This window comes from Podarcis filfolensis, assembly GCF_964270895.1.
Source record: "Podarcis filfolensis genome assembly, chromosome: 15".
Taxonomy (NCBI): Eukaryota; Metazoa; Chordata; class Lepidosauria; order Squamata; family Lacertidae; genus Podarcis; species Podarcis filfolensis.
Window position 1 is genome coordinate 29,281,483 of NC_139618.1, and position 17,091 is coordinate 29,298,573.

A 17,091-nucleotide genomic window follows, 5' to 3' on the forward strand; every position below is an offset into this window, starting at 1 on the left:
CCTCCCTGCACCTCTCTTGGACCTCAAGATGAGAGGTCAATCCTGAATCGTCCTCTGGATGAACAAAGGAGCAAGTTGGAAGGGACCATGAGGGTCATCTAGTCCAACCCCCTGCAATGCAGGAATCATTTGCCCAATGTGGGCCTCAAACCCACAACCCTGAGATCAAGAGTCTCATGCTCTACCAACTGAGCTATCCTCAGGCATGGGTGCCTTGTTCTTCTCCAGATTAGCTAGCTAGAAACTTTTATATCCAAGTTATAAAAGTATTTCCTACAATAAACTACTTTGTTATTTTTCACCAGGCATAGGCAAACTCAGCCCTCCAGATGTTTTGGGACTACAACTCCCACCATCCCTGACCACTGGTCCTGTTAGCTAGGGATGATGGGAGTTGTAGTCCCAAAACATCTGGAGGGCCAAGTTGGCCTATGCCTGTTTTTCACACTCTACAAGCATCTTTCTGTGTGTGATTGCAACCAATAGTGTCTACTCTTTAACCAAGATTACATGCCAAACTCTGCTTGCCCTACATGCCAAAGGGTTTCAGTAGGTAACTGAACCAAACTAATCCCCATGATTTTCTCGTAGCAGAGGGGCATCCTAGAGGTTCTGCGGAGGACTGCAGGGCTGGGAGTTGCCACCCCTGGCCACTCTTGGGCCTGACTTGAGGTCCAGCCGCCTCCTCTGTTGGAGCTGGAGCCAGCTGTGATTCTGTCACCCACAAAGTGGGATGTTTGAAGTCGCTTTGCCTGCAACTTGGAACATTCTGTGTCAACATCTAGGGAGTGGCCACAGCCAAGAGGTGAGAGGCATGCAAAGCAGGGGCAGGCAGGCAGGTTGTTGGCTTGGATGACTGGAGGGAGAGCTCCTGTTTGAAGAGCTGGACTGCAGAGGAAAAGGATGGACCCCAACACAGGTAAATTCAGGGGACACCTATCTCCCCTCCAGGCTTCAGGGCTTTTTCTTAAAAGGGGAGGGTATTCTGGGTGCTCCTCTGAGCACTTCCAATGAACATGGGTGCTGCATGAGTTTCACACTGCATGGAGCACAGCACAGCTCATGGAACCAAGCTACCTTCACAGGTGTCTGACCCTAAAGGACCAGGGAGGTGGCACCTTCACTGTGTGTTTCCCACTGTTGTGACACTTCTCTGAGTGGCCAGAAGTTTTAGGGCAGAGCAACCAGCTGTGTTATGGATAAGGAACAGCACGGGAGATGCGTGGTGTTTTTGTAGTTTTGTAATATTTGCTTTATTTAGAAGTGTACAAGGAGACCATAGGTGGAGGCAAACAGCATATAGTTCTGCCAGGCAGCAGCAGACCCACAATCCCATATAACCTCCCTAGACAGAGGTAGCTGTGTGTTGGTTGCAAGGGAAAAATATAAGTATGAAAGGCTAATTTCTGATAAGGTTCAAGTTTGGGGCATGTAGTCTTTGGTGAGAGATTTAAAATCACAAAATATTTAGCAAAGTGTGGAAATACAGGCTGCTAGACCTTTAAAATATGCCCTTGTGCGTTCCAAAACTTTGCTCTTCTCCTAACATAGAAAAAGACCACACGTTGGGTAATTTAAAAATGTTTACTTACAAACTCTCCAAAGTCAGATTCCTGTGCTCTTCCATACAGCATTCAGAAAAAGGTGCCACGGGCAGTAAAACTTAGCTTAGTGGGGAAAGTTCCTAAATTAAAGTATAGGAGCACAAGAGGGGCTTGTTAGAGCCATGCAGCTAAATTGGAGCTGAGTTCATGTGGTAGACTGGGGGAACAAAGACTTGACCTAATCCCTCCCAAGGTGAGCTGAGCCTGGCAGGACAGTTTACTTTATGTACTTAACCCTTTCATACATTAATTAGACGTAAGCATGTTGGTTATATGAGGCAGGTTATCTGACACTGTGCTCATATGAAGGTCCCCCTCCTTTCACTTAATAGATTGAGAGGGAGCAAAGGCAGATTTTGACTTTGCAGATTTCTCTTTATCCGGGGAAAAGGGGGGAGGCTTTCCCTAATATCACAAACCCTAATTCTCAGGAGATTGGATAGTCAGAGCTGGATGATCTGGACCCAAAGCATTCACCCAACACACATGCACAGAGGCAACCTATCTTGGCATGCTGCTGGGGACCTTGCAGAGAGGGCAGGTAAGAACTCTTTTAAGTTATTAAATAAAATTCAAGGCCATCCTGCTACTCCTGGCATAGCCAGCAGGGTGCTCCTTGAAAACACAGTGAGAAGCTCCCACTATGAGCAAGCACCCTGGATAGTGGCATTTCTCTGCTCAAAGTGCCTCAGCCAGTGCTGACAAAAAGTTTGTTTTTCCAGAAAACTTTGTTCTGGTATCCTTTGTTTTCTCCTGCTATAAGGGGTGGGTCTTGGGGGGGAGGGGTTGTTCTGTATGTGCATTCATTTCTAAATCAATCTCTTTTTCAGTGCCACTTGTCTTTTATGAATAATCCAAAACAATTTTCAACAACTTCAACACAAAAAACATTAAAACACAATAAAACAATGCTGAAATATAACTTTGTGTTTTTAGCTTTAATTTATTTATTTTAAAGTACATTTCAATTGTTTGTTGTTTTTGCAGACTGAACTGGTAATATGATTAAAGGGTAGTATAAAATGCTCAGAATAAATAAACAAATCACGTTCTTTTTTTTTGGGGGGGGGGGAAGCCAGGCACTAAGGGTGGCATTCAACACTGGTCCTACTGACAATAGACCTATGGAAGTTAATTGACATAATTAACTTAGGTTTATTGATTTCAGTGGGTCAATTCTGAATTGAATACAGCCCTAAGAGCAAACACCTACAATCACCCATTATCAGCCTTGGGGGATAAGAAGGCTCCTCCATGTCTTCCTTTGACTGGATTCCATCTGTGGGGCTCTTTGTCTTTTCAGAAGGGGAGCCCGTCAGCATTCTTGGCCTCATCCTTGGCGTCAGTCTCTCCCTCTTGATCCTTGGTGTCCTTAGCTATACCATTGCAAAGTGGTACCAGGAAGGACACTGCTGGAACAGTAAGTATGGGGTGTGGTTTGCAGTTGCAGTTGCAGTTGCAGTTGCAGTTGCAGTTGCAGTTGCAGTTGCAGTTGCAGTTGCAGTTGCAGTGTAGTGTAGTGTAGTGTAGTGTAGTGAGAGCCCAGGGCTGGATCTGTAGCAGAGGCTGGGGGCTTCCACACAACTGCAGTAGGCATGACACTTGCCCATTGCCCTGGCTATATTTGCTCCCCACACATGACCCATGGACCCTCTTTTCCCCAAAAAGGCATGAGGACCTTCCAATACAGAGCAAATGGTTCATTTATTGATGGCTGCTAGAGCTACAATTGCCCAGTTTTGGAGAGACTTGGCAGGTGCTTGAGTCACATATCAGTACAACAAAGTACAGGAAACAGCCCTTTTAGAAAAGTTAATGTATAAACTAAGGGGTTCCAGAGATCAGAGCAAGAAATACAGGTTCACATCAGCATGGTTTGATTTTATTATGTATGTTAGCAAAGAGGAACATGGTCAAAAATTGCCTCTTGCATATAAATGCATCTGACTAATACAATAGGTATTGTGTAATAATATTGTATGGTTCTTCTTGATGTAACAAGGGATGCTTATTCATGATGCCTATTATTATTATTATTATTATTATTATTATTATTATTATTATTATTTACTGGTACAGGTATGATTTATTTTTATGAGCCAGCTAATGTTCTGTGAGTTTACGGGCGGGTCTACTGTTATCTTTTCTAACAGTTACTACTGTATGTTACTTTATTGCTCAGTTGTGACGTAAACTGAAATGTATTAGTTACATAAACACACATAACCTTTGTGAGCTACATAAATAATTTGTTGTCTGCAGTTACACTGTAAAATTCAAATAAAAATTATCCCATTAAAAAGCAACAACATGAAGACTTTCCAGAAGCATTTCCTGCTGGGGCTAGCTTCTAATGACACAGGTTAATATGTCCACATAGAGGGGTTTACCAATTTGCATACACTTTTCATATGCTAATTTATATGTCTAGATGAACATTTAGAAATAATTCATAGAATGATAGGTTCATAGAATCATAGAAGGGACCCTGAGGATCATCTAGTCCAACCCCCTGCAATGCAGGAATATGCAGGTGTCCCTCACGGGGATCAAACCAGCAACCTCGGCGTTATCTGTACCACGCTTTCACCAACTCAGCTATCCATATTACATTCTAAAACAAGAAAATGACTAGCATTAGCCGGGTTACATTTCAAAGCACATTGCTTCTATTTAAACCCCAAGATACCATGTAAAGTGTCTACAAAGTAAGACTGGAAGACCTTCAGAGCAATCAGTCTGCCAAAATGTCATGCCTTGTCATTGTTGAGCTACCCCTCAACTGGTGAGGAAGGTCTCACGGACAACAAACTCCAGATGTTCAATGCCACAGATGTGGAACTTGCATCAACAGAGCACAGAGGTGCCTGAGCTGTTGAAGTTCCAGCTCGTCAGGAGTGAAACTTCACAAAACGGGTCTTATTGGTGCTGACTCACCCTGAGAGCTTTTGCCAGCATGACAGGGTATTTTTGAAAGCCTGACAAGCGGAGGGCAGAGCAGAAGCAGCTGAGGTGAGCAGAGGAAGGGAGATTTCAACAAGATCCCCAGAACTGCGAAGAGTTTCCAGTTATCCCTGTGGGTTTTACTCTGGACAGTCCAAGTGTTAAAATCAACACTTTTTAAAAACTATAAGGCCACACTGGGGTGGGGTGGGAAAGCGAGGTGAGACTCTCGGTTTCACATGAATTGCCATGAAGAGGCTGCATCCTAATATTTCAATGTTGTATTTTCATCTTGTTTTTTAAATTGTATTTTAATCAACATGTTTTTATTATTGGTTGTTAGCCGCCCTGAGCCCAGTCTTGGCTGGGGAAGGCGGGGTATAAATAAAATTTATTATTATTATTATTATTATTATTTCCCACACAGTCCCTGTATGTGGCAAGTAGCAGCTCAGGATGTGTGTGATTTGGACTAGGAAAACAATGCAGTAGAGAGAGGATAGTTAATCAGGGGTCAGCAACCTTTTCCAGCTGTGGGCCGGTCCACTGTCCTTCAGACCATGTGGTGGGCCAGACTATGTTTTTTTTGGGGGGGGGAATGAATGAATTCCTATGCGCCACAAATAACCCAGAGATGCATTTTAAATAAAAGCACACATTCTATTCATGTAAAAACACCAGGCAGGCCCCATAAATAACCCAGAGATGCGTTTTAAATAAAAGGACACATTCTACAAATGTAAAAACATGCTGATTCCCAGACCGTCCACGGGCTGAATTGAGAAGGCGATTGGGCCGCATCCAGCCCCAGGGCTTAGGTTGCCTGCCCCTGTTAACATACATATCCTCCTCAACTGGGACAGCCCAGCTTTGAATTATGGCCTCACACAACTACATGTGCTCTTTTAGGAAAGTTTAGGAGCTCTGCTCAGGGATCTCTGCCACCGTCACCTCTTCTGGGACCCTCAGACCCACTCTATAACTTGTGGGCTCCATGCTTGTGTTTCCAAGAGCTGCTGTCACAGACCCTCAAAGTGTCCCTATTTTACCGAGAGAGTCCTGGATTAACAGAAGCCATCTCAGTTTCTGAGTTGATCCCAGAATGTCTCGCTTTCCCTTAGGACACTCCTATTTTCATGGGAGGAATGTTGGAGGGTATGTTGTCCATCTTGTGGCTCCTAACAGTTCCTTGACTCCCTCTTCTTCTTTTTCTTCCAGGGCCTAATTTTGTCTTCAACCTTTACCATATCCGGTAGGTAAAGACACACACCTGCATGCCATACCACAGGCCCATCTGGCCATGAAACTCTGCAAGACCCCAAGCTTTTAGCTCACCTTGGATTTTCTGCAGGGTGATGGTCACTATTAACAGAGGGAGGGAGGAGGGACAGAGGGGGCCCCTCAAGCACAGTCAGCTGACTGCACATGCCAGACCATTGCAGCGACTGCTCACAAGAAAAAACCAGGAGAAGGGCCAGCAGAGGGCCAGACGAAGTCCTCTGTGGAACTTAACGTATTGCATACTCCTACACCGATTTCTACTGGTTTGATGAATTACTTCCATTTTGGCTTTGTTTCCATCTTTGCCAACTGGAACCAACATGTTAAAACGCTCGTCTCCTGTTCTCTTATGTGTCTCTGTGTGCCTGTCTAATGGTACTCTAGAACAGGCTTCCTCAGCCTCGGCCCTCCAGATGTTTTGAGACTACAATTCCCATCATCCCTGACAACTGGTCCTGCTAGCTAGGGATCATGGGAGTTGTAGGCCCAAAACATCTGGAGGACTGAGGTTGAGGAAGCCTGCTCTAGGAGAAAATGAGGGAGTGGGCAACTGTCTGTCTGTCTTTGTCCCCTTTAGCAACCTGAAATCGGTGGAGGTGGAACTGGCCCCTCCCTTCACCATCAGTGGCTCCATGCGTGAAACAGGAAGTGGCTACGTGCGGTTCCATGACAGAGGCACGTAAGTCTGAGGAGCTGCCAACTCTGAATCTGGTCTCAGTGACTCTCTTTCCCAGCAAGATCTTGGAGCTCAGGCAACTGCTTCTCCAATAAGTCTCCCAGGAGTCTTGGACCAGCTGGACAGCAGTAACCATTGGGCATATGGCTGCTTGGTGCCATCTTTTCACACCCTGCACAGCTCAAGGGTCTGGACAATGTGTGTGCGTAAAATGGGAGAGAGTCTTTTCAGCTATTCTGGCTTTCTGTGAGAGAGGTTGCAGGACTTTTGACACAGTCCTTAAACAACCACTTATAGGGAGCAGGGCTGGAGGATGTTGGAATCTCTGGGTAGGTCTCAGGAGATTGTGTAAGCATCCAGATGAAACCAGAAGTTTGCAGAATATCCCTCCGCTCTGTCAGAAGCTGCCAGGGGGCCTCTGGGTTCTGTGCAGCTGCCCCATGTGGAGAGGCACAGAAGTGCAGGTTGCCATGTGTTTAGTGGTAAATGTACTGCCCTAGCTCTGCCTACCCAGGCTGCCCATTGAACCTCCCTGGACAAGGAGAGGGTCGCCGTTTTGCCTTCCTAGGTATTCTCTAGTTCTGACTCCATCCCAGGATTTCCACTTGCTGGCTCCTTGGTTCTGGTTCCTGGTTGCTGTTCATCGCCAGCTTGCTGGACCAACTCTTGGCTCCCAGCCCCTGCCCTCAGGGAAAATGGGCCCCTGACTTGGAAGGCGCCAAGTTGGTTGCCTCTCAGTGCTAAAATTTTCCTTCTTTGGGGAAAAGTTCTTTGCTGCTTTGGTCAGCCTTCATCTTACCCCATTCAATGCTCGAAAACAGGACACTGTCCCCTTCTGTGAAGTGTATGAATGGCATGAATTGGAGTAGCTACTTGCAGGGATCTGACTCCTTTCTAGATGGTGGAACCCACCAAGAAGTCCCTATGCACCCATGCTTGGCATTGCCCCATTGAACAGGTAGTAGCTCCGTGTCACATTGCACTGAGGCCCCAGGATTCATGGTTTGGCCGGTCACCAGGGCAGACTAGAGAAAACTCTATGAAGTGTCCTTGGGGCGATGGCAGGTTGTGGTTTGGTGGCTTTGCTTTTTCAAGGCCTCGGTTTAGCTCCTGGCATCTCCCATTAATCTGTGCCTTGGATTGAAGAGCTGAGAAAGACCCTCCACCCATAGAAGCTTGGGGAGCTTCTCCTGGGAAGAAACAATAGTGCTGGCCACTAGTGCTGGGTACAAGAAAATGCCAGCTTGTACCTTCATTGTTTTACTCAAAGAGCCACCCTAGGAAAAATTCAACAGCTCCATCAAAAAAGCACAACTCCTGAGGCCCAAAGACTTGCATCTTGCTCTGCAGCTGCCTGGTGACCACTTCCTGAAACCTCCTTTGCATAACATGCAAACGGACTTCCTCCAACCGTCACACTGTGAGATAATTTGGGGAATGCATAAGGCTGTGGAATTTCTTCTTGGTCATTTGTGAAGCAGCTCCCTGTTTAGAGGAAGTCCAGAACCTCTGAAGGAGAGCTGCAATGTTGTGTGTGGGGAATTTTCCAAGAAATTGTATCTGAAGGTTTTCCAGGCTTTCCAGAGAAACTATCTGTCTTGCACAGCTCAGCTCCAGTCTGCTCCTCTGGGGAGCTAAGAAACCACAAACCCATGAGGAGGTGAAGCTGCTGCAATTCCTTTGACTTCCTTGTGCCCCCTAAAACTTTTCTGTTTAAGGAAGTCTCCTCAGACATCTAAAAGTTCATGTGTCTTTTAATCTGTAATTTTAGCTTAACGGCTGCTTTTAATTTTATTTTGGACTTTTTAAAAGAACTTGAACTTTTACTGACAATTTACTGCATCTTTTACATTTTTTATGAACAGCTTAGAGGCTTCACTTACAGTTAAGCGGCGTACAAATTTTGTCAAACTAAAAAAATCAAATGCACAAATTATTCGTAGTGGTGCAAAACGGAGTATGAGAACGTAGCTAGGCTTTGAAAACGATTGCCTGCTATTGCTGCTATTGCTTGCCAAATACAGCTGTGTCTTATTCTTTAGGGGTGGGTTATGTTTAGAGCCAGCTGCAAAGCACAACTCCCCTGTGGCTCTCTGTCCATGCTAGGGGAGGAGTTTCACTTCCTTGTTGCATCAAAACAAACCCAAGGCTGCCCTTGTGGATTCGGCTCATAGGATGGTTAGCAGGTACAGCTGCAGGTGGCCGTGGGCTGGACTGTGCCACTTCAGATGGCAGAGGGGTGCTCAACAGTTTGAAATGTCCCCCTAAGTTTAAAAGCTCCTGGCAATAGAAAAGAAGGTGCCACCACTAAAGGACAGACCTTTTTTCCCAGATGTGCTGCTCATGCCTGCTGCAGTCTGAAGTGGTCTGGTGCAGTCTTGCTGATGTATGTGCAGAGCGGTCACCTGATCTTTCCACTCAGGGGGCAAAAGCTTGCATTTGCAAATGTACCTAAAGGGAGGGTACATTTAGCTACTCAGGACATCAGTGTGCTTGCAATCCACTTGACATCAGTAGGAAAAGGAACTGCCACCAGCTCTGGGGGCTGTGAAGTGCACAGAGCAAGAGCATTCGCCAGACCAGGAGCCTCTGCATCTGACCAGCACCTGCCAGGTGAGCAGCTCTGCACAAATGCAAGCACCGCACACTCGGTCCTTGGGTGCTTCGCGGAGGGTTTTCATCCCAAGACAATGCTTCAAAGTGGCATGGCATTTTAAATAAATAAACACACTGAAATGCATTGATTTATAAAACAACAACTTGTATGCTTCAAATAGATTTACAAAATAAATAAAATAAATAAAGTCAGTTTGTACAAAATATTTTGAACATTTAGCGACCTCCCTATAATCATAATAATCCTGAAAGAAGCTCACAGAATCCTCTTCCTAAGGGCTGGCAAGGTGAGCTTGGGTACTGAAGCCAGTGCCCAGCTGAACAAATACATTTCTTAGCATCCCTCACATCAGTGGCCAAGGCAGGGCATCCTTGGCTGGCCCTGGCATTGCAAAGGGGGCTGAATCTGGGCTAGTGCAAGTTCCTCCACTAAGAAGGAGGCAAGTCCATCTTCTGAGTCATCTGAAAGGGCCCTTTGCTGCTGCCAAGGGCAGATCCAACGGCTTCCTTCGTCTCTGAGCACCTCTGGCTGACATCAGAGGCTGAAACTGGGCTTTCTGGGCTCAAAGCTTCTCACTGCTGTACAGGGAGGAGGAGGGGGTGGCAGGTTGGCTCAGGGCCAGCAAAGGGACCTCCACTTCAGAAAGGCACAGGCCAGTCCTGCTGAGTCTGTGTCTATTGCTTACGATGGGGTCACCATCCTTTCTATCTCCAAAGCTAAATGCAAGGGTAATGATGTCTGCCCCAAAATGAATGGTAGGCAGCTGAGGAATCTCTGCGCGCTTTGTAGGAAAGGACACACACACACATTCATCCTGAAGACACTGCAGCTGTTGCCAGCAACAAGCTACCAGTGCTCAGTGTTGCAGAGACAACCCCAATGATGTGTGAAGTGTCCTCTCCTTCCACCGCCCACAGCTACCTTCCTCTAGTTGCTGCAGACCTTTTCAGGCAGACATGCACCACTGCCTTGACCTCCCTTCTTGCATTCGGGTCCCAGAGCTTCTCAGAAACATCTGGCATCATCAGCCTCCTTCCTGCTGCATGTTTTATGTCTGTGACTAGAATAAAACATGCTGGTTTACACGTACGGGTTTTGGGGACAGAGGAAAAGTGTATCACGGGGAAGGGATGTCAGAACTAGAGCTCTATCTGCCCAACAGAAAGGGACGGTCAGGAGGGTCCCCGATCCTGTCCCTTCCACCCTGCAGACCCCACCTCTCTGTGTGGCTCCATTAGAGCTGTGCTATCTCCCATTGACTCAGCTTATTGGGGGGCAGTCCTTGCACCCAGTATTGTGGGAGTGTTGGGACACCGAGGCTCAGCTGCGGAACAGAGTTCGCTTGTGGGGAGATGTGTGAAGAGGGGCTCGCCAGCTCTTGCTCAAAGAAGCCCAACGCCAAGAGGGTCTTGGGGAATTCAAGGGGCAATACCAGCTGCTCCAGGGGGATGCTGGGAGGGAAGGGCTCTTTCTGTTGCTCTGTTCCGCCAAGAAAGTCATTGGTAAGAGTCCTGTCCCTTGCAAGGCCAGAGGGAGCACAGACGGAGGCCTGTTTCAAGTACCCAGTAGCCAAGACGGGCTCCAAAGGGGTCATCTCCTCTGTGCTGAGGGGAGGCTGGGAGCAGCCCAATATCTCTGAAGGTGTCCCTGACTGCTTCTGGTACCCAGAAAATATCTGTGCCTTGGGTGGGTCCTCAGCTTCTGGAGCCACCTGCTCTGTCCCACTGGAAGAAGAGGGAGCCTCCAGCAAGAGCTGCTCCTCCTTGCTGAGGCCACCCATCTCGTCCTCTTGGGTGCCTCCCTCTTCACTGCTTCCCAGAGACAGCCTCCCCAGGCTGCCAGAAGGATCCTGCAGGCAGATGCCACTGTCTGTGCTGCAGCCACTGCTGTCCATCAGGTTCCTGAGCACTGCACCCTGCGTTAGGAGCGTGGGCAGCCAGAAGCAACCTTCCGGTGGTGCTGGTGCTGCTCCCATTCCACACTTTGTGCTGTCAGGGTGGACAGGGTCCTTCGGCCCCACGGAGGAGAGCGGCTGGATGGCATCCACCTCTAAGCACAATACCAAGTCTTGCATCCTGAGTGGAGGCTTCTCCTTTGGCACCCAGTGCAGACTGTGCTTTATGGGAGATTTCTGGGAGGCAGAAAGAAAAGATTTCAGTTGCAGCTTTCTGGCTTCTGTACACTTCTGCCAACCAGGTGCTGGTCACAGCTGGAAGGGCCTTTCAGAAACCAAAGCCTGTCTCTGAGACTCCGCTCAAAATTCCTTCCTCTTTGCCAGGTTGGAGGGGCGGGGAGTCATTCCTACTCACTCACCTGCCAGTCTTGAGCAACCCAGACCTGGTGCCGGGCACCAAGTAGGGAGCAGGCAGCGCCCCCTGAATCCAATGCTAAGGATCCTGTTGAGCCCCTTCCCCCAGCCGCACGTCGATACCTGATGAAGGACCCCTGGGATTGTCAGAAGAGGAGCTGGAATTAAACTGCCTCGGTCCAGTATATCTGAAGGAGCGTCTCCACCCCCATCGTTCTGCCCAGACATTGAGGTCCAGCTCCGAGGGCCTTCTGGCAGTTCCCTCACTGCGAGAAGCCAACCTACAGGGAACCAGGCAGAGGGCCTTCTCGGTAGTGGCACCCACCCTGTGGAACACCCTCCCACCAGGTGTCAAAGAGAAGAACAACTACCAGACTTTTAGAAGACATCTGAAGGCAGCCCTCTTTAGGGAAGCTTTTAATGTTTAACAGACTACTGTATTTTAATACTTTGTTGGAAGCCGCCCAGAGTGGCTGGGGAAACTCAGCCAGATGGGCGGGATATAAATAAATTATTATTATTATTATTATTATTATTATTATTACCCCATCGACCAGTAGGGATGCCAAGAACTTTGGGTCCAGGTCAAAGATTGCTAGCACCATCTACAGACCCAGTTGTTGGTAAGCAATTCCTGAGAATCCTTCACTGGCAACACCTGTGGTTAGGGAGATGTTTAGGAGGCTGGAGTATGTAAGGCGTCGCTCTGGACCCTTCCAGTTGCGGGGAAACAAGGCAGGTCTCTGCTATTTCATTGCTCTGCCTTGCTGCACCTCCTGCGATATTGACCTTGGACTGTTTCCTGTCCTTGCTTCTGGAGCACATGTTGGACCTAGACTGATTCTCTGTGCTTGACCTGGTCTTGTTGAGGCTACCTTGCACCCTTGGGTCAGTGTGTTGAGAAAAGTCTTTCCCTTCCTTGGACTGAGACTCTCACCCCTGAGGGCACCCCTGGAGCATGACAATTAATTGCCTGAGGCAAAGGACAGGGAGCCTCCCCCCTTCCAGTTATCTAAGCTGACAGGGTTGTCAGTTTAATCCAAGTAAAAAAAACGAGAAGATGCCCGCCCCCAACCCCAGTTGCAGCTGAAGACAGGAAGGTAGCTTGGGGGAGGGGCAGCAGACAGGCCTGGCTTGGGGAGCACACCACAGTGTCCTCTAAGACCTCACAGCTGATGCCCACTCCACCCCCTGCCACCCTTTGCCTAATGATAGAACCAGCTTCTTGCTCGATAAGGAACTGAATCCACCCAGGGGAAGTAAAGAATTTGGTGGTAGAGAGGCAGCTGTTGTGGGGCTGGAAGATGTGGGTTTGAGTCCCACCCCCAGTCATGAACTCAGCGTGGATAGGTCAGTATCTCTCAGCCTCAATCCCTATCTGCAAAATAGGAACATTAGCAACTTAATTTCTATGGCTTTGCCCTACATAAACCTGGTTTTCTTTTATAAGCACTCCCTGAAAGACCGCCAGGTGCTCTGAATAAATAGGTGGGGAGGTGCAGAAGGGACCCTGAATGTGCGGAGTCGGTCCTACACAGTTGATAAGCTGCTCATCCCCCTCTGGGCTGCCTTCTACAGAAGTGCAGGCAGCGACTCTCTCTTCAAGACTTTTCCATGGCCGCAGAAGCACCCCTAGGATTCAGTTTCCTATTTTACCTGTACAGTTGGACTACCCATAGGGAGAGAGGGCTCTGAACCTCCCTGGAAGCACTTACCAGTAAGAGAGGTGCCTCTTTGGGTTTCCTCACATAGGCACAGGCTGCTCCCAGTCCCAGGCCGCAGAGGACGATCACCGTCAGGAGGGCCAAGCTGGAGATGAGGATGGATCTTACATGGTCTGCAAAGAAGAGAGCAGCGACCCCTGATTATTCAACTGGATGTCCTGATGGGGGAGTTCTACAGGCATCTGCGGGAGATTGCTAAGTGCACTGTAGAGACAGTAGTACCTGGAGAATCAACTGTGGGACCTGGGTCTGTGTCCCCTCCATTCCTCTCTGTGTGCACTGGCTAGCTTGCCTCCCTCCCCCTGCCCTCCGCAGTGAACCAAGCCTCCTTGAGGAGGTGAAGGAAGGGACTGGCGCAGCTAGGTTCCTTACATGAGAATGTGTGCAGATGCAAATGTGTCAGAGACACATGCTATGTAGAGAGAAAAGGGGTTGTAGCTTAAGAGCTCAGTTGGTAGAGCATGAGACTCTTAATCTCAGGATCATGGGTTTGAGCCCCACGCATTGCAGGGGGTTGGACTAGATGGCCCTTGTGGTCCCTTCCAACTCTACAATTTTATGATCCTATGAACAGCAACCCCGTGGACACTTTGTGGCAGATGCAGAGGGCGGGGTCATTAGCTACCTGGGAGATGCTTCCAATGTCTTCTGCTGTTGACTCTTCGCCAAGCATTTAACTGGGCTGCTTTATTTGGGCCCCTCCTGCCTTTGCAATCCCCTCCAGTGGATCTCTCTTCCTTCCCCGCCCCCCATTCTCTTTTTGGTACCTGTTGATCTCCATCCTCTCTCTCTCTCTCTGCCACACAGAAGAACAGTAAGGAGTGGGGGGCTGAGGAGGAAGGGGACTGGAACCTCACCTTCCTTAGTGGGTATTGAGATACACTGCTCCTCTGTCCTCTTGCCAGGACTTGGCTGGGTGACCACGCGTGGCTCCACACTGATGCAATAGCACTCTCCCCATGACAGCGATGAGAGGTTAAACTCCAGGTTGGTCTTAACATACTCAAACTGCAGAAAATAATGTGAGAGTTGTCAGTCCAGCTCAGTCCAACTTCAGCCAGAGTTCACCAGGCTGGCCAATGATATCCAGCTCTAGCCAAGTCCCAGTCAGTGCCAAGAGTGTCTCCTCTGCCCCCTGGCATCCTCAAAGAGACTAGCCCTCCCTATGCCAAAGGGACTGGCCCTGGCCCTTCTCTTCTTCGTGGGAAGCACCTGGAACCTTCAGCAACTGCCTCCCTCCCTAGTATGCCACCAAGAGGGCTTCCTCTGGGAACAGAAGGGACCGCCTAGGACAGGTTCCCTGCCAGAGCGTGCAGTGCCCATCCAGAGAGAGCGCCCCCAGTGGCCAGCAGAGCAGAAGGAGGGATGGCAAAGTGGGTGCTGTAGCTGGGTGCTCTCCCACCCCTACCACAGGCAGACCTTCCCCCTGAACTCTTCCAGCCAGGGTGCCCTGCCATCCACCACAGCCTTACCTGGGTATTGTCAGACACCTTCCGGATATGGACATGGTATTCCTCCCACTGGTAGAGGTCCTCATAGGTTATATTGTGCCACCTGCTGGTCGGAGGTTGCAGCTTGACTTGGATCACGTTGTGGGAAAGTGAGAGGCTCACTCCTGCCAGTCGAGGAGTTGCTGGGAAAATGAAACAACCACAAAGAATTAATGGGAATTTCTGCTGGGGGAGTTCTAAAAACTGCCTGAGAGTGAAGTTCCAAAGTTAGGAAAATACTGTTGTCCTAAATTGGGGAATTTGCCCTTTACCCTTCTCACGACTATTTGCCCCCATCTATTGAGCAAGCCCCGCCCAGTCCCTGTGACTGGGAGGTGTGAGTGACAGTCACCCCTTGACATAGCCTGGACCCAGATCCTGTAAAACAGAGAAGCTGGAAAAACCCTTCAGCCATGCTGGTGAAGAGTTGTTCCCATCCCAAACTCCAATGGCCTTTCATGTTTCCTGGGGTGCGCAGACACCGAGCACACAGCGTACCAGTAGCCAAGAGGATGCTTGCAATTTTTTAAACAGGCCTGACTTATAATGTTGCAGTTCTGCTGGCTCGGCTCTGCATTATTATTGTGCTGCTGGGACTTGTTAAATAGATTTGGATATTTATTAATTTAGTCATTAAAAATAGATATTTCTTTGCAGCTAGGAAAACAAACAACACAAAATAACAAACCAAGAACAGACTGTAAGGTCACAAATTGTATTAACTATGCATGATTGCAGTGATAGCATCTTCAAGTCTTACTAATTTCGTGATTTGAATGTGCATTGAAGGTTTTTTTAGGGATTATGTTTTATTCCGTTTCTTGTCACAATCTGTTAGCCACTTTGGAGAAATAGGCTAAGTAGCAATTCTAAACATAAACACAATGGGACACAGACCAGGGAGCTGAGGGGCGGAGGGCTCTGAGAGGCGGCCAGCCACCCAGGATTGCAACGTTAGAAAGCTGCCTTTATGGGTCCATCTAATTCAGCCTTGCCTACACTGACTGGCAGCTGCTCTCTAGGCAGGAGATGCCAGTGGGGATTGGGACCTCCTCACGCACAGCAGCCTCTCTACCATCAGTCCAAAGCCCTTTCCTCGCTGCTGTCGCGCAAGGAGCGCGCATCTCCTTGCCCGACGGCGGGGCTGGTCAAGCGCACCAGCACCTAATCCGGATTCTCTGGCGCGGTTCACCCACAACTGCCGGTTTCCTGGGGGTGGGGTGGGGCGGCTACCTGTCTTGGGATCGAAGCGATTCGTCTGGGTCCAGTTGGAAACGCGCGTCCCGGTCACCGTCCGGACTCTGGCCCAGTAGGACTTGGAGGGCTCCGCCGTCTCGTAGGAGAGGTCGCAGGAGTGGCTCCGGACGCGCGTGCAGTTCAGCGCTGGGTTCCAGCCGCCGATCTTGCCGTATCTGCAGGAGAGGACCGGGCGAAGCGGGTGAGCGGAGAGGAGGAGGCCGGAGTGGCGACGGGGCGGGGGGGTTTGCCTTGGATGTGGACAGAGACCCTTCCACACTTAAGACAGATGCCCCACCAAGACCCCCAGTGCCTCCCGCGACGGCCCTTTCCCTTCTTACCGCATGTACTGGACGTCGTACAGGAGGAGCCCGTGTTCGGTGCTCGGTGGCTCCCAGCGCAGCTCGTGCTGAAAGGTCTCGGCCACGAATCTCACGCGCTCGGGCGGGGCTGGGATCTTCCCTCCTGCAAAAGCAGCGGTTACCGACGGATTGTCCTCGGTTAGCTAGGCACCGCGGTGAGCCCAAGAGAGACCAAGCCCGGGCTCCAGGCGGGCCAGGGCATCTTCCGCCCGCTCTACTCCAGAGGAGGAGGGCGCGGCCACGGAGAGACCCAGACTTGGCACCCTCAGAAGGCAAGGACAGCCCCGCGGCTGGATCAGAAAGACAAGCCCCACGCCCCGTCAGGTCCCGCGACCCTCTCCTGCCCGGGATCCTCACCGTGTCCCCGAAAGCAGCGCAGGAGGAGAAGCAGAAGCGCCGCCAAGAGCATTGCCCCGTCCCTCCAGTCCAGGCGGCTGCTGGCCAGCGAGTGAGCGAGGCTGCGAGGTGGGCGGGGAGGGAAGCGCGGGCAACGTTTTTCGCTTCCCTCGGGGCAATCCCCGCCTACGCCACCTTTCTCGGGGAATGTCCCGCTGCTTCTCTGGGCAGCCCGGCGGCGCGTCCCCCCGAGGAGGCGAGAGAGCACTTCTGGATTGGGGACTGAGCCGCGCGAGAACCAGCGGCCCAACACTGCAGGCGGATCCGTCCTCCTGGTCTCTTCCCTATCTGCAGGTTTTTTTTTTTTTTTTTTTTTAATTAAACGTTTGAGAAATCAATTAACAAATCATAGCAAAATACAAATTAACGGTTGTTCCATTGAAAGCAGTCCCGGTGAGTTCCAAAGGAGCCTTAACTCATATAGCATAACTTTACTATTTCACGCCAGTAGGCC

At 49.5% G+C, this 17,091-nt stretch overlaps 2 protein-coding genes across 5 annotated transcripts in view; one reads left to right on the forward strand and one right to left on the reverse strand.

The window, feature by feature from the left end:
• The window catches only part of SMIM35 (small integral membrane protein 35), a 21,248-nt gene extending 13,446 nt beyond the window's left edge, over positions 1 to 7,802 (forward strand). For 2 of the 4 annotated variants that reach the window (XR_014542156.1, XM_083589218.1), the window contains exons 2-4: positions 2,908 to 3,024; positions 5,766 to 5,799; positions 6,406 to 7,802. Coding sequence is in view for 3 of the 4 variants with exons in the window: in XM_083589218.1 (XP_083445344.1) it covers positions 2,908 to 3,024; positions 5,766 to 5,799; positions 6,406 to 6,511 (257 nt within the window). In the remaining variant the exon portion in view is untranslated. Of the gene's footprint in view, positions 1 to 883; positions 920 to 2,705; positions 3,025 to 5,765; positions 5,800 to 6,405 lie in introns of those variants that run through there. The other 2 variants (XM_083589217.1, XM_083589216.1) reach the window with 2 other exon arrangements.
• Positions 7,803 to 9,258: 1,456 nt separating this feature from the next.
• On the reverse strand, positions 9,259 to 16,702 carry IL10RA (interleukin 10 receptor subunit alpha). The gene is made up of 7 exons (XM_083588716.1): positions 16,599 to 16,702; positions 16,221 to 16,344; positions 15,877 to 16,055; positions 14,626 to 14,786; positions 14,011 to 14,161; positions 13,145 to 13,266; positions 9,259 to 11,252 (listed from the first exon to the last, which is right to left on the reverse strand). The coding sequence occupies exons 1-7, from the start codon at positions 16,648 to 16,650 to the stop codon at positions 10,356 to 10,358; spliced, it is 1,686 nt and encodes a 561-aa protein (XP_083444842.1). The 5' UTR covers positions 16,651 to 16,702; the 3' UTR covers positions 9,259 to 10,355.
• Positions 16,703 to 17,091: the final 389 nt, after the last annotated feature.

Bases quoted from the DNA above. Each gene is read 5' to 3' on its own strand.
- IL10RA (XM_083588716.1), bottom strand. From the start codon at position 16,650: ATGCTCTTGGCGGCGCTTCTGCTTCTCCTCCTGCGCTGCTTTCGGGGA. The intron at 14,787-15,876 runs GTAGCCGCCCCA...TCATTTTCCCAG, and splicing joins TCGCTTCGATCCCAAGACAG to CAACTCCTCGACTGGCAGGA. The intron at 11,253-13,144 runs GTAAGTGCTTCC...TCTGCCTCCCAG, and splicing joins AAGAGGCACCTCTCTTACTG to AAATCTCCCATAAAGCACAG.